The sequence below is a fragment of the Bos indicus x Bos taurus genome, chromosome 24 (assembly GCF_003369695.1).
Source record: "Bos indicus x Bos taurus breed Angus x Brahman F1 hybrid chromosome 24, Bos_hybrid_MaternalHap_v2.0, whole genome shotgun sequence".
In the NCBI taxonomy this organism is placed as follows: domain Eukaryota; kingdom Metazoa; phylum Chordata; class Mammalia; order Artiodactyla; family Bovidae; genus Bos; species Bos indicus x Bos taurus.
Window position 1 is genome coordinate 45721175 of NC_040099.1, and position 23331 is coordinate 45744505.

General features: G+C 53.8%; 1 protein-coding gene across 1 annotated transcript; it reads left to right on the top strand.

Moving 5' to 3' along the window:
• Positions 1–730: 730 nt before the first annotated feature.
• On the top strand, positions 731–18870 carry SIGLEC15 (sialic acid binding Ig like lectin 15). Its single transcript, XM_027526118.1, has 6 exons — positions 731–916; positions 10317–10376; positions 10809–11192; positions 12472–12852; positions 13955–13985; positions 16010–18870. The coding sequence occupies exons 1-6, from the start codon at positions 865–867 to the stop codon at positions 16089–16091; spliced, it is 990 nt and encodes a 329-aa protein (XP_027381919.1). The 5' UTR covers positions 731–864; the 3' UTR covers positions 16092–18870.
• Positions 18871–23331: the final 4461 nt, after the last annotated feature.

Sequence of the window (23331 nt, forward strand, 5' to 3'; positions counted from 1 at the left end):
ATTTATGCTGCTTGGCAGTAGCTGCATGCTGCATGCTGTATGTAACCATTGTCAGGGAGGTTTACATTTTGGAGACGATTTTTTCCTTCCATCAATAATAATCACTTCAACACCTATATAAAAGTAAAGTGAAAGTCGCTTGATCTCATCCTACTCTTTGCGAGCCCATGGGTATAGTCCATGGAATTCTCCAGAATACTGGCATTGGTAGCCTTTCCCTTCTCCAGGGGATCTTCCCAACCCAGGGATCAAACTTAAGTCTCCCACATTGCAGGTGGATTCTTTACCAGCTGAGCCAGAAGGGAAGCCCAAGAATACTGGAGTGGGTAACCTATCCCTTCTCCAGTGGATCTTCCCGACCCAGGAATCAAACCAGGGTCTCCTGCATTGCAGGCAGGTTATTTACCAACTGAGCTGTCCGGGAAGCTTCACCAAGATGAAAACTCTTCCTGGCACACTAAAAATGTGGGAAGGGGTAGAAAAAGAAAGAAGGAGGCAGGAAGAGGGTAAGAGAGAGAGAAGGAAGCAAGCAAAGAACAGTAGATTTGCCAAAGGGACAGCAGCCACAGAAAAGTGTCCTGCATCTTCCGTATCCACTTCTCTGTTTCCCATCCTGGAAAATCATCCGAGTGGTTCCTCTCTTGGTTTTCCACATGACTAAACCCCACGGGTCTCAGTTAATCATGCTTGGGCCCGCCTGGCTGCCTCTCAGTTCCTCCAGCGCCTGCAGAGCCCTGCAGGGTGCAGACCCGGGCATACCTCCCACCCCCTCCCTTCCTTCCCCCTCACACCCACGCCAGGGAGGGGTTTCACCAGGGACCTGGCTGAGTGCGGGGCCAGCCCGGGGTCTCCGGACCTCACAGCATGGAAGGGTCCTTCCGACTCCTGGCCTGCTTGGTGTGCATCGTCCCAATGGGTGAGTTTCCCACTATTCTCTCCAGCACATTTTCAGAAGAGATTAGGTGCTCACAAACTTGGAGGGACAGTCTTCTCCCTGCACTCAGGGCAGCTGGGTTGCCAGGGCCTCCAGGCCTGTGGGAAGGGAGAGCTGCACTTCGGGAGGCTGTGGTGACAGAAGCCATAACGCTAAGTCCAGGCTTTGCCTTGGGTTCTGGGGACTTGAGGCAGTGCCGGGCTCCTCTGGGCTTCAGTGTCCCCACCTGTAGAAAGGTCGCCTACCCCACCCTTTGCTGTGAGGAGCCAGGGGGCATAATGGGCCAGCTCGGGGGAGGACAGGCTCTAGGTGGTGTTGTCATCCAAGCGCTATGCATCTTAATGGGCTCCCCCTGGGAAAGCGGGGAAAGCACACAGCTGATTGAGGGTAAGGGTGGCACCTTCATGTGGGCAGTAGGCAAGTGATCGAGGGCACCCTTCTGCCCAGCAGGAACCCCAAGAAGGGAGGCTTGAGCAACAACATCACTTCACTTAAGGTCACTTAGCTCAAGGAGTTGGTGTCCCTGGAAACAGCGTGTCTCAAAAAGTGGTCATAGATCATCTGCATCAGAATCCCAGGGGAGGCAAACCTCTGTTAAAATGTACATTCTTTAGCTCTGCTCTGCAGAATCAGAAAATGTCAGGAGCAGGGCCAAGGAATCTGCATTTTCAACCATCTTCTTGGGTGATTCTGATGCAGGATTCAGTCGAGGGCCACTGGGATAAGTGACAAAGGCCATCCTCATGTCCCCACTGTCCAGGCCCCAGTCTTCTCCTCTACCCCACTCGGGCTGAGACATCCCTCTCATGACGATGTCCCTGGACTCAGCATCCAGGCCTCTCTGTGTACAGCCACTGGCCACTGATAATCACGGTGCTCCAAGCTGTTAGTCAATCTTCCTAAGCTGGAGTCCTGTCTCCACGACTGGATCATAAACTCCCACTCCCAGGCTCCTCGGGCCTTTCTCTTTAGCTTTCAGCACTCAGCAGAGTCCTATTTGGGGCTGATTTGAATAGTAACAGCAAGTACCTCTTATTAAGGGCTGGGCACTTTAAGTATTGGGCTTCCCTGTGGCTCAGCTGGTAAAGAATCCACCTGCAATACCGGAGACCTGGGTTGGGAAGATCCCCTGGAGAAGGGAAAGGCTACCCACGCCAGTATTCTGGCCTGGAGAATTCCATGGACTGTATAGTCTGTGGGGTCACAAAGAGTCAGACACGACTGAGTGACTTTCAGTCATTCACTCGCTTTAAGTATTAATAGTCATTCAAGTAAGCATCATAATCCTATGAGAAAGGAACTATTACATTCTCTCTTCACAGATGAGAAAATTGAAGCACAGAGGGGTTCAGTGAGTGGTGCAGGGTGAAGCTGGGATTTGCTCTTGGGGATGTGCGCCTCAATCTGGGACCACACCACCAGCTCCCACGCCACACTGCCCACGGTCCCACCCATAAAGCCCCGTGGTGGTGGCTGACAGGGGAGGGGCTTTCTTTGGCCAAGTTGACCCAATTCAGACATCTTTCTGGATGATTTAGGGTTGGATCCCACACAGAGGATGGGGCTGGAGGAGGTGACCCTCCCCAGGCCTGGGGGCAGATGGGAGAATGGGTCAGAGAAGCACTGAAGCTTGGCTCTGCTATTTGCCAGCTGGATGGCTCTGGGTATGCTTAATCACTTCAGTTGTGTCTGACTCTTTGCGACCCTATGAACTGCAGTCTGCCAGGCTCCTCGGTCCATGGGAGTCTCCAGGTAAGAACACTGGAGTGGGTTGCCATGCCCTCCACAAGGGGGTTTTCCGGACCAAGGAATGGAACCCGCGTCTCTGGAGTCTCCTGCGGCGGCAGGCGGGTTCTTTACCACTAGCGCCACCTGCAGGTTGCCTAACTTATCTGAGCCTCATTGAACTGGGGTGGGAGTTTATGATCCAGTCCGGCGCTGTGAAGGAGAATCCGGTCATGGGTGGAAGGCCCCCAGCACAGTCCTAGCACTCAGCAGCTTGTTGGTTAAGCGGCAGTGAAATGTTGCTCAAGTCAGATAGCTTCCAGGGCTGTTTTGTTTGGGATTTTTTTTTCTCCTCCAAGAGTCAGCAGCAATGAATCAGACAAAAAAGACAAAAAAAAAAAGAAAACTTAGAGGAAGCATGAGCAGTCACATGCTGAAGTACAAAACCCAAACCACACAAATGCTCCAGCTGTGTGTCACAATTCTTCAGGGAGGCTGGGCATCCGTGGGAGCCATGGCAGCTAGCCCAGGGAGGGGACTCCTTCTTCTCGTGGCCAGCAGCTGCTTCCTGCTTGAAACCAGGAGGTCGTGAATTCTGGGGGAGCAGCGTCTCGCTGCCTGAAACCCTTCTGAGGCCGTTCACCCAGGAGCCTCTCCGCGAGCTGGCGGGCCTGGAAGAGGCCAGAGCTCAAGCGGCCCGAGGGCAGGGAGACCCCAGGCCACAGTCCTGTCCTGTCTGTCACACCTCCGAGCGAGCACAGGACCCTGGGCTGGCCTTCTGCAAAAGTGAAGTGGGCGGAATTCATGCAGGAAACATCCCCCTCTCCCATTTTCTGGGCCTTCTCCCTCATTCTGGCGCCCCCTACCTGCACCTGGTGCCCTGGGGCAGCCCCTCATCCCCTGGGGGCCCACACCACACACTCTCTTTTGTCTTTCCTTTCTGTCTCCCCACAGATCTGCTTTTAGAAAGCGGGCGATGTCAGGGGACATGAGAGGTGGTGGGAAGAGCGGTGGTCTGGGAGCTCCGGCCACTTGGTGACCTCGGACAAGACCTCCGTTGGTCCCCAAATCTCTGATGACCGGTGCAGTGACCACAGTGGTTGTCAACCTGAAGGACCATCGTGCTGGGCCTTTGATGGCAGCTCATTTCCTCTTCACCACAACCCCGTAAAGTGAAGACCCTTGTCCCTGTTTTCAGGGATGCTCAAGGAGGTCAGGGGACTTCTGGGTGTCAGAGCCTGGATGAGACCTGGAGTCTCCCGAGGGCCAGGCTTGCCCTCGACACTGCCTACACCTGTGTGCAGTGGGTGGTGAGCCTGAGGCAAAGCTTGGGACTCAGAGGAACTTACTTTGCTAGCTCTAAACTCCTGCAGAAAAACAAACTGGAAAGGCAAGACGATTTGCACAGTCACCCAAGGTCATGGGGGTTTATTTGGGACGTGGGGAAAGGTCAGGGACTGCTGTCATGGGCCCAGGAAGAAATGAAGATTGGATGAGCCAGGACACTTCCTCTGTCCCTGGTGGCTACTGTGGCCAGCAGCTGGGACCGAGAAGTCCTGCCCCCGGAGGAGGAGGGGTGTAGGAGTGGGAGCACGGCGGGGACGGCTGCATCAGAACTCCCAAGAGCAACGCCGTGTGACGGACACTGGCCCCGGGGCAGGCTCCACTCAGGGCTCTGCATCTCCATCGGCTCAGCGAGAGGATCCAGATCCACAACCACGCAGCCAGAGAGGCAAGGTTAAAGGGGAAACGGGACAACCGAGGGCAGAGGGGAACAGTCAGGCCTTTCAACAGCTCACTTGTCCCTTTGCCTCCCCTGTCCCTGGAACCTGCAGGGTCTGCTTCTCAGTGGAGGATGGACTCCTGTTTCTGTTCCCTCCTCCCCTCTCTGGTCTCCACTCTTTTCTCACTTTTTCTCGGCTGATAACCTGTCTGGACTGCTACATGCAGGCCCAGAAGGCAGAGTTATTGAGAACAAACTGCAGGGCAGGAAGGAATCGGAAAAGTGAGAATGGGGTGTTCAGGTTCTGCAGATGTCTCTATTGCCGAGTCCCTGTCCCACCCCGGCACCCCTGGCACAGGGCTTTGGAAGCTGATACTCAGCGCTGCAGCCCCCAACCTCTCTCAGTGAGCATCATCACCGTGGGGAGATGGGAACAACTCAGAAATCTTAGTAAGTGGCTGTGCAGGACTATCAAACATGGGCGCCTCTTTCTGAGTAGCTGAATTTGCTGGATAACTAATAGCTTGTTTTAAAATACCTAAAGTCTCTCGATTAATTTTCAACTGCCATATTTCTAAAATGCTTCCTAGACATCTTCATCATTTTTATCAAGATACCATTTTCCGACATAGACTTTTAGATTTAAAAGTCTCCTTAGTAAACATCTAAAGACGTCATTTCACAGATGAGCCCACTGAAGCCAGAGCTACGAGGATTCACCTAAAGTCACAAAGTCACAGCCAGTCTAGCCAGGGCTATAGCCCCAGACAGAGCCTGAGACCCCATCTGAGAGGCACACCTCTCACGGCAATAACCCTTCCAAGGTGACTCAGGTCATGGCCTTGAGCATCTGTTCCACCAGCCTGCTGTGGGGAGTGATGCCTCAAGGCCCTCTGCACTTTACTCATCCTCTGAAGGGTCCCATTTGTGCTGCACTTGGATCATTTCCGTCCTGAGTCATCACATTATTTTTTCCGAACCCTCCTCCCTAACAGAAAGCTGATTATCATCCCTAGCTGCTTTCAGTGGACCTACAAACACAAGTCACTTTCTAGCTTTTCAATCTGTTATTTCCTTAGGCTGGGAAACTAATTAAACAAACTTGTTAGAATTGTAAGTAAACGAAAAACAAACAGTGGCTGAGCCAGTCTAAACACACTGAGGAGGCAACTGATTGGTTTGGTAACTGTATCCCCAACACCCGCAGAGGGTTAAGCACCTGACGGACCCTCAATAAGCATCTATTGTGTGAAAAAATACATGAATCTCAGGTTAGCTAAGGGCAAGGCCTGTGCTATTGCATGCCTAAGGTGTCGAGTTGAGCCACAGATAGAGCAGTGTCTGGAGCCAAAACAATCCCCCCACTGAGCTGCTTGAGTTTTCTGCCCAGAGTCCTCCTTCCCACCACTGGCAAGCACCGCCCCCTGCTCCCTCCTGGTCCCAGTCTGTTTGCAGAGCTAGTGAAGGAGGGAACTAACATCGCTGAGCGTTCGCTGAGTGACAGCACTATCCAGGTGGCCTTCATGGGTGACTTCATTCCACCCTCAATCTTATGAGGAAAGTACCATGTTCCCCATTTTGCATTAGAAGAGCCTGAGACTTGGGACATTAAGCAACAGATACCGCCCAAAGATCTCCCTGTAAGTGGATCGGCCCAGAATAGTGCCAGGGACAGACTGGGTCCTCCAGACAAGTGAGAATGTCATCCGCCTTCAGCTATACCAAAGCGGGAGTGCTCTTCACCGCAGCCCGTGGCCCACCATTGAGGGGAGGCATTTCGGGCTTAGGAAGAATTCAGGCCTCCTGTTGACACTCGGAGGTTGACAGAGTTGAGGCAGAGAGAGTAGAGACCCTCCCTATAAAAGAGGCTGTGGTTCCAGCTCAGGGGCCATCCCTGCCGTGTCCTAAGAGATATGCAGAAGCTTCGAGAAGGAATGGTAAATGTCACGGGAACTGGGGAGCTTGGATTCCTGCCAAAGCAAATGCATTTGCTCCCTGGGTAATTCTTGTTGGGACTTCCCTCACCTCGAGTCCCCTGGGTGGACTCATCCAACAGTGAGTCCCCGTGCCGCTTCTTGGAAGCCCACACAGCAGGTTAACTGTCACACCTGGTGAACGGGCCTCTGTGTGCCCTCTCTCCTCCTAGAGCAGAACTCACTCTGAGAGGGAAGGGCCCTGGCCAATCACATGCCAGGATGCTCCCAACCCAGGCTGCCATCCTCAGGCAGACAGAGTCCAGGGACACGACCCACCTGTAGTCAAAATTCAGCCTCTGTACACCGGTGTTGGATTAAGTCTTGGGGACAGAGTTTGGGGTGAAGTAGAAAGAAATAGCTTTATTACTTTGCCAGGCAAAGGGCTAATGCCCTCAACACTGCCTTTTGGACACTGGGAAGAACGTGGGCCTCCTGGTGACCTAAAATGTGTGTCCTGCCCAGGAAGGGTAGTGAGCGATCATATAATATTCAAGGAGAAGGGTGTGATGGGCTCACGGACATTCTTCTGATTGGTTGCTGGTGACATAATTGGGAGTCAGCATCATTTTCTGGTTTCAATTAGTCTGGGGTCTATGCGCTTGTGGGCTGCATACAGTTAACTTCTACCTGGTGGGAGTTTCAGTATCTGCAAAACAGCTAAAGGACATGCACAGAATATCATCTATAGTCCTTGTACAGGTATGTTAAATCGCTCTGCTGCTGCTGCTGCTAAGTTGCTTCAGTTGTGTCTGACTCTGTGCGACACCATAGATGGCACCCCACCAGGCTCCCCCATCCCTGGGATTCTCCAGGCAAGAACACTGGAGTGGGTTGCCATTTCCTTCTCCAATGCATGAAAGAGAAAAGTGAAGGTGAAGTCGCTCAGTCGTTTCCAACTCTTTGCAACCCCATGGACTGTAGCCTGCCAGGCTCCTCGGTCCATGGGATTCTCCAGGCAAGAATACTGGAGTGGGTTGCCATGCCCTCCTCCAGGAGATCTTCCAGACTCAGAGATCAAATCCGCGTTTCTTCTGTCTCCTGCATTGGCAGGCAAGTTCTTTACCGCTAGCGCCACCTAGGAAGTCCCATAGTTCTTGAGGAAGAACTAAAGGTCCTTACTTTGTTTATTGGCTAAAGTATTATTGTTTTGTCTTGCTTGATTGTTTTCCTTTCTTTTTGCATTTTCCTGTCTCTGATGAAGTTTATTCTTTGTCTAAGGTTTTTCTACAGACAAGGCAGGTGGAAGACATGGGTGGGTGTCTGTCCTGCGGAGGCCTCATAGGGTCCTGCTCAGTAACACTTGGAGGGGAAGACTTGACTCTGCCTGGTTGGTCAAGTGACCTGGCCGAGTCTCTCGGCTCTCTGAGCCTCAGATCTCCTTCTCCAAAGGGGAGCCAATAACAGTACTCCATTCATGGATTGCGGCACTTATGAAATAAGGTTTGCAATATCTCCCCCCAAGCCCCCAGAGCACATGTACTCTGGCCCCCTTATCCTGTCACATCTGCATCCTCTGTGCTGATGTCCATACTCCATTTCGCCCTTTGCCTAGAATGCCTGCAGCCTACCTCAAACCCCATTCCTTTCCCAAGGCTCTTCCAAAGTGGCAGCTCTCTCGTGGGGCCTCCAATCAACCCCCTCCATCCACCCCTTCTGCCAACCTTGGCTCCCTCCCTTCTGCTCTCTCACAGCGATTCAAGTCAACATCAGCTACTATGTGGCAGGTGCATGTTGGGCTACAGCCGCACAAATACGACCCCCACCCATGGTCCCTGCCCTCCAGGAGCCCCTGGGTGCCTGGACAAAAGATGCAGTTGAGTTCTGGGGCATGGAGAAAGGGGCACCAGACCCAGGCTTGGGGCTCAAGGAAAGTCTCCCACTGTTGGATGACTCAGCAAGGTCTGGAGACAAGTAGGAGGGAGCTGGTGAGTGAAAGGGCCCCGCCCCACGTTCAGACAAGAGAGATCACTGTTTGTGTTCCTCCTGGCAGGCTTTAGTGTAACTATGAGTTCACAGACCTGCCACCCTTTCCGAGCTGTGAGCTCCAATAGGCTGATAAATTATTCTCTTGTTCTTTGTAGCCCCAGCTCTGGTCCCAGTGCCTGGCTTTGAGAGGGGATGTGTCCAGAGCAACATCAAACAATCCCTGGGAAATCAATGCCTGGCTCCATGATGCCTGTGAGAGGCGGGAGGTCAGAGGAGGCTGAGGTCACAGAGGGTGGGAGCACAGCGAAACTGAGGCAGGGGCTGAGCCTCGAGATGGGGACATGCTTTCTGCAGCTGGAAGTACTGAATGAAAAAGCAAACCTTCAGAAAGTTTTCTCAAATTTGAAACTAGGCCCTCTGATTATTAACTGGGCATACAAGCTCTTACTAGGAATAGATGAGGAACCTGGCTGGGGTTCAAAAGTGTATTTCCACTTGTCCAGAAGAAAGGAGATTCGGCTTAGAAACAGACTGTGTGGAAAAAAAAAATGTGGTTTTATTTCACAGCAAGCTTGGCGCGATCCCAAAGTGAGGTTTTATGTGAGACACAGCTCACACAACCCAATTGTACCCCACTCTGCCTGGCCCAGCACATGTGGAGGCCTCGGGGTGAGGACACTACACTGCAGGGAGAGTACCAAGTGGCCAGTGAGGATGGAGAGAGGCAGGTGAAGGGCTGGGACATCGGCCAGAGAGGACAAGGCTTATGGGTCCAGGAGAGCCATGATAGGATCTGGGGAGGGCCGTCACGGAGAGGGGATGAGAAGGCTCCAGACAGAGACAGTGAGGAGCAGGAGACATTGGTTCTGGGAATGTTGCTCTCCTTGGATAAGGCCCGAGTTTCTATGCCCTTAATACACTAGAGTGCAGCAGAGGAACCAGGCAGTCCTGAGCCTGAAGGCCCAGGAGGAGTGCCCTGTCCTGTACATTATTCATAGATGGGATGAGTTCCCTGGAGGATGGTCTGCCAGCTGTGAGCTGAGGGGATTCCTGTCCAAGATACAAGTTGGGCTACTGCCAAGAGCAAAGAGCACTGGACTTGGAATCATGTGATGTGATGTGTGTGAAAGAACTTGGCAAATTGCAAAGCCCTTTGGAAATACAGGGGCTCCTATATTATTCCCTGTAGAGATCCCTGCACCCAGGCACCAGCAACTCAGCCTGCCCCCTCCTTGAGGAGGCACCCCTTGGTCTGATCCTTCCAGCACTGACACCCATCGGCCCACCCGGTTCACCCCTCTCCCAAAGAAGCACACATCTGCGACAACAGAGGCTGTGAGTGACCTCCAGCCCTCCCTAAGCTGCAGCAGAGTGCGGCTTGCAGACCTTAGGTCAACCACACTTCGGAGGCCCACGACATGGGAGGTGAGGAAACCTGAGCCCAAAAGAACTTGTGCAATGCGAGGAGGCAGCATGAAGGTCTGCGCCTCTTGGTCTCTCAGCTCCCTGTCTGGACGCTGGCCTATTGGAAAGCCCACTTGGGTGAAACTGCAGTACAGAGGAACCTCAGTCACCAACTCAATGCATCAGCTTCAAAACATACCACCCCCTCCCAAGGCCTCCGTTGCCCCTCTGTAAATGAGAATGTTGCTCTCCTTGGATAAGGCCCGACTTTCTATGCCCCTAGTGGTGGCTCAGACAGTAAAGCTTCTGTCTGCAATGCAGGAGACCCAGGTTCGATCCCTGGGTTGGGAAGATCCCCTGCAGAAGGAAATGGCAGCCCACTCCAGTATTCTTGCCTGGAAAATCCCATGGACGAGGGAGCCTGGTAGGCTTACTGTCCATGGGGTCGCAAAGAGTCGGACACGACTGAGTGACTTCACTTCACTTTAGTGCATTAAAGTGCTGCAGAGGAGTCAGGCAGCCGGGAGTCTGAACATCAGCTTTGCCTCATCCTAGTAAGCAACTACTTAATCTCTCTGTGCCCTGGTTTATTAACATGTAACCTGGGGCTAACTCTTCTTACCTCTAGGATCACTTGTGAGGACTAAAAGAGATACCACTGGGAACTTGCTCAACACAGAGATGAACAGTAAGTGCCTTTACTGTTATCATCATCAGGTGGGGGGGTTGGGGGTGGGGAAGTATTACGGACACAGTGTAACCACAGGATCCCCGAGGTTTTCTGAAGCAGGGCAGGTTTGATGGAGAAGAGGTTGGGAACACTGGGCCCGTCGGTGAGGTGGGACCGCCCTGAGTGAAGCAAACAGTCCCAGGGAAGCGGGGATGGAGAGAGGGAAGCGGGAGGGGCAGGGGAGGATCCAGGCACCTAGAAAGTCACGGGGGTCAAGGTCCTGGGAGATGCCCCTGGAGTCCTGGGATGGCTTTCCAGACTCCCCCTCCTCCTCCGCAACTCGCGAGGGGAGGAGGGCGCTTCCTGTGCCCCGGCGGGTTCTAGGCCCCTCGGGATGCGGGTAGGGTAGACGCACGCGCCCGCGCTGCCCGTCCGCCCCCCTGCCCGCAGGTGCGCCCGCGCAGCGCTGGTCCATGCAGGTGCCGGCCGAGGTGAGCGCGACGGCGGGCGAGGCCGCGGTGCTGCCCTGCACCTTCACGCACCCGCACCGCCACTACGACGGGCCGCTCACGGCCATCTGGCGCGCGGGCGAGCCGTTCGCCGGCCCGCAGGTGTTCCGCTGCGCCGCGGCGCGCGGCAGCGAGCTGTGCCAGACGGCGCTCAGCCTGCACGGCCGCTTCCGGCTGCTCGGCAACCCGCGCCGCAACGACCTGTCGCTGCGCATCGAGCGCCTGGCGCTGGCCGACGACGGCCGCTACTTCTGCCGCGTCGAGTTCGCGGGCGACGTCCACGACCGCTACGAAAGCCGCCAGGGCGTCCGGCTCCGCGTGACGGGTGAGCGCGCTGCCCGACTTCGCTCGCCGCGTGCCGCGGGGCTCTCGGTGCGGGGTCTGGGCTGGGATCCGAGGGGTTACAACGGGCACACCCTTCCTCTAGAGCAGGGTGCTCCCACACCTGGAAGGGCCACAAGCCCCCAGGTAACTGGTTCAAAGGCCGCGGAATCCTGGCCCCGGGACGGGCTGGGTGGAGCCTGGGATGGGTGCTGCAATGAAGCTCGTAGACAGTGAGTGTGCCCCAACAGCCCTGAGACTAGCGGGGAGAAAAACGAGGAACAAGGACTGCAGCGGGCCGTGTGCACTGAAGGGGGCACAGGGAGCCCACCACGTGCCCAGCACTTCGCTAGACCCTGAGGTTTAAGGATGGGGGGCCAGGATCCTAGTAGGGTGATTCTCAAGCCTGGTTAGCTCTGGAATGACTTAAGGAGCTTTTTTTTTTTTTAAATCCGAGACCCCCGCTGTGGGGGACCCAGGCGTTCTGGGTTTAGTTTGGCTCTGCCAGGAACCACTCATGTGCCCGTGGGCTGGCTGGGCAGCCTCTCTGACCGCACTTCAGTTTCCTCGGACTTGTCTGCCTCAGTCTCACGGATTCGGTGAATCCGTCTCCACTCGAGATGTCAGTGAGGCTGTCTGGGGAGTGCCCTTGAAATCTCTCCAGCAGACCGCCCCTCTCTGCCCCACGCCGCCCTGATCCTGCGGCTGCCTGCGTGCATGCCATCGCTTCAGTCGCCTCCCACTCTTTGCGACCCCGACCCACCAGGCTCCTCTGTCCATGGGATTCTCTAGGGAAGAATGCTGAGTGGGTTGCCATTCCATTCTCCAGGGGATCTACCGGACCCAGGGATCGAACCCTCTTCTCTTTTGTCTCCTGCATTCACAAGTGGCTTCTTTACCACTAGTGCCACCTGGGGAAGCCCCAATCATGCGCTATCACTTAGTAAAGACGTTTAGAAAGCACTTGCCCAGGCACCCCACATGAATTAACTTGTCAGATCTTCCCCAGAACCTCATAAAATAAGTGATCCCCATTTTACACGTGAAGAAACTAAGGCCCAGAGCGATGGAATAACTTGCCAAAGGCCACACCTGTTGTGGGAACCCAGACGCCCTGGCGCCCCGAGCGCCTCTTCCTTCCGCTCATATCCTATCCTCGCTCCCTCCTCCAGCCCTCTCCACGAAGGGGACAAGGAGGGCTGCCCCTTGCCCTTTCCTTTGCCCGCCGCTGCTCTGAACGCGCTTTGCTTTCTCCCGGGTCCTCCTTCGGCCGCCGCCCGCAGCCGCCCCGCGGATCGTCAACATCTCTGTGCTGCCAGGCCCGGGGCACGCCTTCCACGCACTCTGCACAGCTGAAGGGGAGCCACCGCCCGCCCTAGCCTGGTCCGGCCCGGTCCTGGGCAACGGCTCGGCCGCCACGCGGAGCCCAGGTCATGATCACGGCCACCAGGTGACTGCCGAGCTGCCCGCGCTGGCCCACGACGGCCGCTACACGTGTACGGCCTCCAACAGCCTGGGCCGCGCCGAAGCCAGCGTCTACTTGTTTCGTTTCCATGGCGCCTCCATGGCCTCGGCGACCGCCCTCCTGCTCGGCGCGCTCGGCCTCAAGGCGCTGCTGCTGCTTGGCGTTCTGGGCGTTTGGGCCACTGCCCAGCATCGCCTAGGTGGGTGCGACCCTAGGCCAGGATGGGTGCTCAGGGCAAGTGGGGCTCTCCTCCAGGCTGACCACCTGGCCTGACACAACTGGAATTTCATTAATGCACCTGTGGTCTCCTTCTCCTTCCTGGTCAAGCCCAGGAGGTACCAGCCAGAGTGAGCCAATTTTACCATCAGGAAGCTGAGGCCGGAGAGGTTAGGGAACTTGCCTCCAGCCTAGAGTCACAGAGATACAGACTCACCCTTTTGCCAAGTGCCCCATCATCCGTCAGGGCCCTGACCACACACAGGCTTTCCCAAATAGCACTATTTCATTCATTAGGTTGCAGCAGCATCCCAAGCACCACCTACATGCTGCATAGGTGCTGGAAATACACAGAAATGAATATAACATGGTGCCCTGCCCTTGAATGGGATGCTGAGAAGTAAGCAGATAAATGCAGTCTGCAGACAGAAGTGCAGTCAACCCAGGTACTGCAGAGGCCCAGAGGCCTCTCTCTGATGGGGCATTGGGACAGGAGCCAGGCGGCAAGGCTGTGCACAGTAAAGGGAGGCTAAACCAAAGCAGCTGGGAACTGGGAGAACAAGGAGCTAGTAGTGTTCCTAGCAGAGGGAACAGCATCTATCCAAGCGTGGAAGCTTGAACTAGCAAGCTATCTTCAGAGAGCTGTAGTCACCCCTCCCTACTCTCACTAAGCTGGATGGGAGATTTGTTCTGTGCCCCAGAGAAGGGGCTTCCTGAGCCTCTCAGCTCACCTAAGTGAGTAGCACCAGCCTCAGACTCTCCTGGGATGAAATCCAAAATTTGCCACAGTTGCCTTGGCTGCCATCTTTGCTGGGGCCACACTGGCTTTCTTGCAGGGTCTTCAAACCCACCAAGAATTCTGTGCTTCAGGGGCCTCAGAAAAGCAGGTCTCCCTGCTAGGTGTGCTCCTCACTCCCCGTCTTCCTAGGTAACTGTCATCTTTCAGGTCACTCCTTCACATTCTGCTGGCTAGCTCGTCTCCCTCCAGACCAGTCTCTCACGGTGGGGTGGGATGGGCAGCAGGGCTTGGAGCCCAGAGGCCACCGTGCAGATTCATGCCTCCTTTCTCTCTGTTCCTCACACAGAGCACCCAGTCACCCCGGACGCTCCGCCAAGGTAAGCGAGCTAGCCCACTCCCACCTTGCCCCTCTCTGGTTCCCACTGGCAAAGAGGTACGGGCTTCTCAGGCAGAGCAGCGCAAGAAGAAACAACGGACAACAGGCTGGGGTGGGGGTTCTAGCCCTTCTCAGTGTCAAGGCTCTCCCTGCTGCCCCCTGAAGCTCCCGCTCCTTCAGTCCGCCAAGGCTGACCAGCGAGACCAGGCCACGCTGACCTGCTTCCGCACTCCCGTCCCACCACGTTCCCAGCGCTAACTTTGGGCCTTGCACTGGCCTGTCTCCCAGGCCAGCTGCTTGGTGTCCATGCTGTTGAAGGTCATTTTTCTGTGTCTGCCTTATCTCTGCTCCTAGAGGTATCCCTGAAGACCGTATTTTTCCTCTCGTAGTGCCCAGTGTTCTAGAACAGATCCACACAAAAGCCACCATAGGGCAATCATTGTCTCAGACACCCTACTGAATGAAGGCTTTGCAAGCAAAATGTCAGTAGAGGTACTGAGGGCTTAATTGAGGGCCCACAGACCTAAAAGGTAGGAAGTGTAGACCTTACCCCTTCTTGGTGTCTGTCCAAGTGAAGGCCCATATTGAAGAACAAACGCTTCCTGGGAGGCAGGAAGCCGGTGACAGCCATCTAGGACCCCTTAAACAAGCCTAGGCACTCCTATAGCTCCGCTCCACCCGGGCCTGGGGGCTGGGAGAGCCGCACCGCCAGCCCAGAACCCTCTCTGCAGATGTCCACTCAGCAGTCCCCCACATTCTAGAATTCCTGTGCAAAGTCCCTTTTCTTTACTAACTTACTATTGCACCAGGGCACCTAAATCAGAAAGCTGACCACTGCTCAAAACATCAGTTGATCCCTATCACGTACTGGGCACTGTTTTGGATGCTAAAGGTAAAGCAAAAATCCTCCATCTCAGAAAACTCACACTTGAATGTGGAGAATTTTAATACCTAAACAAGAGATCTTAGATTATACAATAAGAGCTGTGGGGGAAAAAAAATGGACAAGGCGATAGAGCAAAGCCCCAGGAGAGGGAGGTGCCACTGGGCTGTGGCTGCTTCAGACCCGTCATCCTGTCTGAGGACAGCGAGAGATGGGAGGCAGGCACCCATACGGGCAGGTAAGGGTGCTGGCGGCAACCGGGAGGCAAAGGCTCAGGCATGACCCAGGGAGGGGGTGGGGAATGCAGGCAGGCTGCAGGATTTACCCTGAGTGCGATGGGAAGTCGGTGAGTGGTTTAAGTAGGCGAATGGCCCCATCTGAACAGGAGTGGAGGCAGGAGACCTGGGAGGGCTGTTGATCAGGACTGCGGCTGGCTCGGTTGCATGGCTGAAGGTGGCAGCAGAGAGGGTGGGGCGATGGGGCAGAGGCAGGGCTGGCCGGAGGCCTGCTGGGCAGCACAAGCAAAGACGGGGCACACAGAGGCAGGGCAGACAGAGGCCTGCTGGGCAGCACAAGCAAAGACGGGGTGCACAGAGGCAGGGCAGACAGAGGCCTGCTGGGCAGCACGAGCAAAGATGGGGCGCACAGAGGCAGGGCAGACAGAGGCCTGCTGGGCAGCACGAGCAAAGGAGGGAGCCAGCAGTTCTGGAGCTGAAAGCCTGGTGCCGCTTACAGAGCTGAAGACGGGGAGAGAAGAGGGGCGGTGGAGAGCCCCAGGTGGGCATGTAGGCATGTAGGGCATGGGGCATGTAGGTCTGAGAGGCCCAGGAGGATGTCCTGGAAGTCAGGAAAGCATCTGGAGCTCAGGAGGTCTGGCCTGGAGGTGGGTTTTGAAGCCACAGACTATATCCCTTTGATAAGACAGAGACTCTGATCTGGGATGCTGTCGCCTGGGTGTCCCTTCCCTGGTCTGCAAGTTCTGCTGCTGCCCAGCCTCCAACCTTTGCTTGGTCTCCAGACCCTGTTGGACGTAGGCCCCTGACGCCCATCTCACCCCTGCTTCCACCCTTTCCTGGGCTGGGGTTTGGGCAGTCAGAGACCTCTCCTGTTTGGGTGGTCAGCCAACTTTCTCCTGCCCACAGGCCCCAGGCTCAGGAGTCCAATTATGAGAATTTGAACCAGATGAGCCCTCGGGGCCCACCAGCAGCTGTGTGTTCACCGTGAGGAGCCCACTGGCCACCCCCATCCACTGGTCACCACGAGGAACAAAGGCCAACAGGAGGCTTGGCTGGGACGGCCCTTCCTGGCTCCCGGGCACTTTGACAGCCGCAGCCTGGCGACACCCCGAGGAGGTCAGGACCGTGCTCAGAGGCTCAGAGGTCTCCCGTGTGGACTTCTGTCTTTGAGCCCCAGCAGTATTTCTCTCTAGGGGGCAGCAGTTTGAAAGTGTGTGTATGTGTGTGTGCACGTGTGTGCACAGGAACCCAAGTGTGACCCTTCTGCAAAGCTCTTTTCACCTTTTCTTAGAACAGAGCAAAGCAGGCAGGACACTGGTCAGAGGGGTCTCCAGGCCCCAGCTCCATCTGGGTTCTGTCACTGACTTGCTATGCGGGCCAAGGCACTTTTTCGCTTCTCTGTTGAACTTGTCCACTATCGAACATGGACAGTATTATTCTTCCCTCCCGGCTTAGGGGCTATCAGGGTCTGAACACAAAGTGGATGTGGAAGGGCTTTGGGCAGTACAAGGCCATCCACAGATGTGAGCAGGGTTATAGGCTCCTCCTTGCAGAGCCGCCTTGGACAAGCGTAGCTGCCACCCTGGCCCCGCTAAGAGTGAGGAGTCCAGAGAGCAGCCCAGGGCTGGGCCATGCCACCCTGCAGTCCCAGGAACATTGAATCAGCAAAGAGGAGAAGTCCGATGTTCCTGCACCCTGAGGTCTCTTCTGCGACTGTCCCACTCTGCCCACCTCTCACCCCATCAGCTGCTCTGCCCTGCCTTCAGCTGGGACCTCTGGGAAGAGGAGACAAAACAGCCATCAGCTCAAAGCATCTGAAAATTCACTGTCCTTAAGGACCACAAGCCAGGAGGTGTGAGGACCAGTCTGGGCCGCAGTGGGTCCGTGGGTAAAGCAGCCGCAGCTCTGACCTGCCTCCACCTGCTTCTTCCCTGGATGTGCACCGGCCAGAAGTCCCGGGAGTTTCCCACCTGCCCAAGTGCTGCCAGGCTGCCTCCGGGCCGCGGCCTTCCATCCTCACACTGGATCATTTTAGTCCTGCAGTCCTTGGGGACAGGTTGAGGGGGGAGGCATGCTTGGGACTGGACAATCTAGCAAGAGAAAAGGGCCACAGAGATCGGGGACGCAAGAGGCAGTGGGAACACACTTTCTTTCCTCCAGAACTTTTCCAGAAGCTGCAGTGGTAGATGGGGTCCTTTCTGATGCTTTCTGCAGAGATGGCGCAAAGGCTGAAGAGCCTTCACAAGTTAACAAGCAGGGCGGGGGGTTAGGAGGCTCCTTCCCTCCTCCTGGAGCCATCGCCAGAGTAAAAGGGTGATGGCGGCTCACGGTTAACTCAGGATCCATTGGGAGACTGTCTGACTTGTTCAGAGGTCAGAGGAGGTGGCATCCATAACTCGCTGGGCAGGGATACTTTGGGACACCTCCACGGAGAGTCCCATGTCACCAGGGAAGGGCACGGGGTGGTGTGTCTGTCTTAGAGCATCTGCCCGGTCTTTGAGGCTTGTTTCACAGCCAAGAAAAAAGTGATAGGAATTGTATCACGTGCATTGTTTTGTGCTAGCAGCTGGGCCAGTGTTTGGGGGTATAGAAGTGAGCAAGGCTCGGCTAGGTCACGCTGCATTAACACACCCCAGTCACAGTGCCTAGAACAGTTAGGTTTCTTCCCTTCAAAGCTGCCTGCTTGGCACAGATCATCAAGAGGCTGTGTGCATTTCACTTACTCAGGGACCCAGGCTCTCAGGGGCCCACCCTCTCTAATGTGCATTGCTGGGTTGGATCAAAAGAAAGCTCCAGAAGGTCTTCCACTTGGGATCATAGTTCATTGGCCAGAACTACCCAGTGGGGAGGTCCCAGGGGGCCTCCAGCGGCTGGGCAGTGGGACCCTTCACCATACCTAGAAGGAGGGAAGCTGGAGCCTTTGGGAACAGCTGTGAAAATTCCACAGGGGGACTCTCTAGGGGTCTCATGCTAGTGAGCAACACAGACCAGTAAGCGGGAATCATGTCTGCTGGGCATCAGTCTGCTGGGGTTCTATTGGAGCACCTAAAAGGGGTGACTGACCCAGTCCTCCTGGAGGAGGGGATGTGGAGATGGTACACGTTGGCCATGTAAATGGGGGAGAATGGAGATTGGGAGGTAAGGGGAAAAAAACCAAAAGGGACATTCTGGGCGAAGGCCAGTAGGTAAGCATGCTGTCTAAGCAGTGGAAAGTTGCTGGAGCACCGGGCAGAGGCAGTGTGTCTGGAGCCGAGGCGGCAGCATGGAGGCTCCCGGGCACGGCGGGTGCTGCCCCAGCAAGAATGAGCAGCTGAGTCTGGGTTTCTACCTTCGGACCTTAGGCTGTTGGAGCACCATTCTCCTGATGGGTTCTAAGGATCACCTGCATCAGGGACACCTGGGGAGCTTGTTCAGCTCCTCGTTCTCAGCATCCCTGCACCACCCAGATCACAGGGTCTATAAGGGCAGGCTCTATAGACACAGCTCCTCGTTCTCAGCACCCCCTGCACTACCCAAATCACAGGGTCTATGAGGGCAGGCTCTATAGACAAAATATCCAGGGGGTTTTGGCCCTAACTTTGTAATACGATTATTTTCAAACACACACACAACTGAAAAAGCTAGATGATCACCCAGATACCCACTACATACATTCAACACTTCCTAACATTTTGCCATATTAGTTTAATGCACGTGTGTGTCTGTGTGTGTGTGCGCATGTGTGTGTATTTGGCTGAACCATTCAAGAGTAAATTGTGGAAATCACAGTACTTGACCCTTAAGTATCTCAGCTGTGTCTCCTGAGAACAAGTGCTCTCTCCTCCATAACCTAAAGGCCATTATCACATTTGAGAAAATTAACAATTATTTAATAATATTGTTGTATCACCCACATTCATATTTCTCCAATTGTCCTTTTTTAGCTTGTCTCCAACAAGTTGACTCCAGGTGATTTTTAGGTGACATGACTGGAGACTCCCTCTGAGTCAGCCCACTCGTCAGGGTGCTGGCTGCCCCCGGTGATCCTCCCTGCAGTGTTTGGGCTTGGAGAAGGACTTCCCGTGGGCTGGGGCAGCAGTCTTTCTCTCTGCTGTAGGGCTTCAGACACAGAGATGGACCAGGGGAGGCCCAGTGAGGAGGGAGAGCCCAGGCAGCCTCCTGCCCAGTCTCCAATTAAAGCGACTGCTAAGGGCAGAGGGGAGAGTGGTGAGGGGTGTTGACCATCCCCAGACCCCCTTGCCTGCCCAGAAGCCTGGTGGTCCTGCAGCTCACCTCTCTCAGAGCACCAAGACGCTGTCGATGGTGAGCAAGGAGCAAGCGGTGGGCAGTGGGCTCAGTCAGCAGTGTCCTAGAGCCTGAGAAGTGACCCGGAGATGTGATGTTTTGAAGACAACACTTGGTAGTGTGGTGCAGGGCACAGCACTCTCTGCTCCTGGCCACCTGCCAGGCTGCTCCTGGAGGTGGGCAGCAGGAGGAAGGGTGACTACTGCACAGGTGCCCACCCAGGTCTGCCAAGAGCACCGCACACCTTCTCTGCCTTCAAGGAGCTATTAATAATATCCTAAATCTTAAATTGAGATGTAGTTACATGAGAAATAATACCCACGAGATAATGTACAATGAAGGTAGGCCTGCCTTGGGACAGAAGTGCCACTGAGTGGGGCTGAGTTTTCACGTATGTACATATGCCTCTTGCCAGACTGGACAGCAAAGCCAGGTGAGGGTAGGCCTCAGCCAGTCACAGGGGAGAACTTGTAGACCATGAGCTGGGGTCTTGGGCTTTGTCCCGCCTCCAGCCTGGCACTTAGGTCCAGTCCCACGCCCTCCATAATAACAGCTCCTCATTCTCTGGGACCTCCTGTGGTCCTCAACCTCCCTTCCCTTCCATGATCCCTTGTAGTTCTCACTAAAAACCTAGGAGACAGGCAAGGCTGCAGGTATCCTGTGCACCTTCTCCTTCCCAGGTTCTCGTGTGTCTCTCCTCCTCTCCTGTGCCCCTTCCTCTTTGTCATATTTTATGAGCTAAATGGAGAAAACACAGTCTCCCAGTGCAAGGATTCAGAATTACTTGGGGTTGGAGCTCTCTGGTTTTCCCAGGTTTGGGCCCCCAGACCTTCATCTTCCAGCCTCTGTCCCCAAGTCCCACATGTGAGTGAACTCAGAAGGGTCCCAGGGCTGAAGACTTCCCCAAGAGCGCCCGTCGGAGACACCTTCACCAGAGGCTGCTGGATCTGACCTCAGGTGGAGGGGAAAGGTGGGGTGGGGAAGGGAAAGGAAGGAGGATGAGAAGTTAGACGGAGAGGCCTTAAGAAAGATTAAGGAGAATGTGTCAGGGAGCTGGTCAACCAGAGCAGATTCCAAAAGAAATCTGGTCCAAGCCACAAACTTAGGCTATGAAAAATGTGGTGTTCGGAAGAGAGGCTGGGTTGGTCCCTTGGACCAACACACCAGGAACGTGGCTCTGTTTCCTACAAGGGTTTAGGCTAGCAGAGGAAGACCAGGAGGGAAGAGGTCCGTCTTCAGAAGAGAGGCAGGTTTCGGAGGAAGATCTTGGCTCCCTCAGTCTCTAATTTTCACTTGCCCCTTGGTGACGTGGGGGGCCTCCACCTTCATTTCTCTGGGCCTTCCCCAGTGATGATAGTCTAGAGATAGGTAACCTGATTCCTATAGCAGGAAACATGACAACTTGCCTCTAAGCCACCTTTAAAAATCCTGTGGTTCTGTCTGGAGAGGGAAGCCAAACCCAGACAAAGGGCACAAGGGGTTGAGAGACATACAGGGCATCATCCTGGCTGCTGTTGTTCAGGCACTAAGATGTGTCCTACTCTTTGTGACCTCATGGACTGCAGCACGCCGGGCTTCCCTGTCCATCACTATCTCCCGGAGTTTGCTCAAACTCATGTCCATTGAGTGGGTGATGCCATCTAACCATCTTATCCTCTGTCATCCCCTTCTCCTCCCGCCTTCAATCCTTCCTTTGCCATTGGGTCAGCTCTTCCCATCAGGTGGCCAAAGTACTGGAGCCTCAGCTTCAGCATCAGTCCTCCCAGTGAATATTCAGAGTTGATTTCCTTTAGGATTGACTGGTTTGATTTCATTGTCAATCAGTCCCTTGATTGACAAGAGACTCTCAAGAGTCTTCTCCAGCACCACGGTTGGAAAGCATCAGTTCTTTGGCTCTCATTCTTCTTTATGGTCCAACTTTCACATCCATATATGACTGCTGGAAAAACCATGGCTTTGACTAGACAGACCTTTGTTGGCAAATTGACATCTCTGCTTTTTAATATGCTATCTAGATTTGTCATAGCTTTTCTTCCAAGGAGCAAACATCTTTTAATTTCATGGCTGCAGTCACCATCCACAGTGACTTTGGAGACCAAGAAAATAAACTCTGTCACTGTTTCCAATTTTCCCCCCTCTATTTGCCATGGAGTGATGGGACCAAATGCCATGATCTTAGTTTTTTGAATCTTGAGTTTTAAGCCAGCTTTTTCACCCCTCTTTCACCTTCATTAAGAGGCTCTTTAGTTTCTCTTTGCTTTCTGCCATTAGAGTGGTATCATCTGCATATCTGAGGTTACTGACATTTCTCCCAGCAAGCTTCCAACCTGTGCTTCATCCAGCCAGCATTTGTCATGATGTACTCTGCATAGAAGTTAAATAAGTAGGGTGACAATATACAGCTTTGACATACTCCTTTCCCAATTTGGAACTAGTTCATTGTTCCATATCTGGTTCTAACTATTGCTTCTTGACCCATACACAAGTTTCTCAGGAGGCAGATAAGGTGGTCTGGTATTCCCAACTCTTTAAGAATTTTCTACAGTTTTTTGTGATCTACACAGTCAAAGGCCTTAACCTAGTCAATGAAGAAGTAATGTTTTTCTGGAACTCCCTTGCATTTTCTATGCTCCAACAGATGTTGGACATTTGATCTCTGGTTCCCCTGCTTTTGCTAAATCCAGCTTGTACATCTGGAAGTTCTCCATTCATGAATTATTAAAGCTTAGCTTGAAGGATTTTGAGCGTTACCTTGCTTGCATGTGAAATGAGTGCATTCTTTGGCATTGCCTTTGGGATTGCAATGAAAACTGACCTTTTTCAGTTTGTTGTGGCCACTGCTGAGTTTTCCAAATTTGCTGGCATATTGAGTGCAGCACTTTAACAGCACCATCTATCTTTTAGGATTTGAAATAGCTCAGCTGGAATTCCATCACCTCCACTAGCTTTGTTCGTAGTGATGCTTCCTAAGGCCCACTTGACTTCACACTCCAGGATGTCTGGCTCTAGGTGAGTGATCACACTCTCATGGTTATCCAGGTCATTAAGACATTTTTGTATACTTCTTCTGTGTATTCTTGCCACCTCTTAATATCTTCTGCTTCTGTTAGGTCCATACCATTTCTGTCCTTTATTGTGCCCATCTTTGCATCAAATGTTCCTTTGGTATCTCTAATTTTCTTCAAGGGATCTCTGCTGCTGCCGCTGCTGCTGCTGCTGCTGCTAAGTCGCTTCAGTCGTGTCCGACTCTGTGGGACCCTACAGACGGCAGCCCACCAGGCTCCCCTGTCCCTGGGATTCTCCAGGCAAGAACACTGGAGGGGGTTGCCATTTCCTTCTCCAATGCAGGAAAGTGAAAAGTGAAAGTGAAGTCGCTCAGTCGTGTCCAACTCTTAGCGACCCCATGGACTGCAGCCTACCAGGTTCCTCCGCCCATGGGATTTTCCAGGCAAGAGTACTGGAGTGGGTTGCCATTGCCTTCTCCTTATTTCTTTACATTGTTCACTTAAGGCTTTCTTCTCTCTCCTTGCTATTCTTTGAAACTCTGCATTCAAATGGGTATATCTTTCCTTTTCTCCTTTGCCTTTCACTTCTTTTCTCAGCTATTTGTAAGGCCTCCTCAGACAACCATTTTGCCTTTTTACATTTCTTTTTCTTGGGGATGATTTTGATCACCACCTCCTTTATAATGTCACAAACCTCCATCCATAGTTCTTCAGGCACTCTGTTCAGATCTAATCCCTTGAATCTATTTGTCACTTCCACAGTATAATCATAAGGGATTTGATTTAGGTCATACCTAAATGGCCTAATGGTTTTCTCTACTTTCTTCATTTAAGTCTGAATTTGGCAATAGTAGTTCATGATATGAGCCACAGTCAACTCCTGGTCTTGTTTTTGCTGACTGTGTAGAGCTTCTGCATCTTCAGCTGCAAAGAATGTTA

Bases quoted from the DNA above. Each gene is read 5' to 3' on its own strand.
- SIGLEC15 (XM_027526118.1), top strand. From the start codon at position 865: ATGGAAGGGTCCTTCCGACTCCTGGCCTGCTTGGTGTGCATCGTCCCA. The intron at 917-10,316 runs GTGAGTTTCCCA...TCTTACCTCTAG, and splicing joins GGTGTGCATCGTCCCAATGG to GATCACTTGTGAGGACTAAA. The intron at 13,986-16,009 runs GTAAGCGAGCTA...TCCTGCCCACAG, and splicing joins ACCCCGGACGCTCCGCCAAG to GCCCCAGGCTCAGGAGTCCA.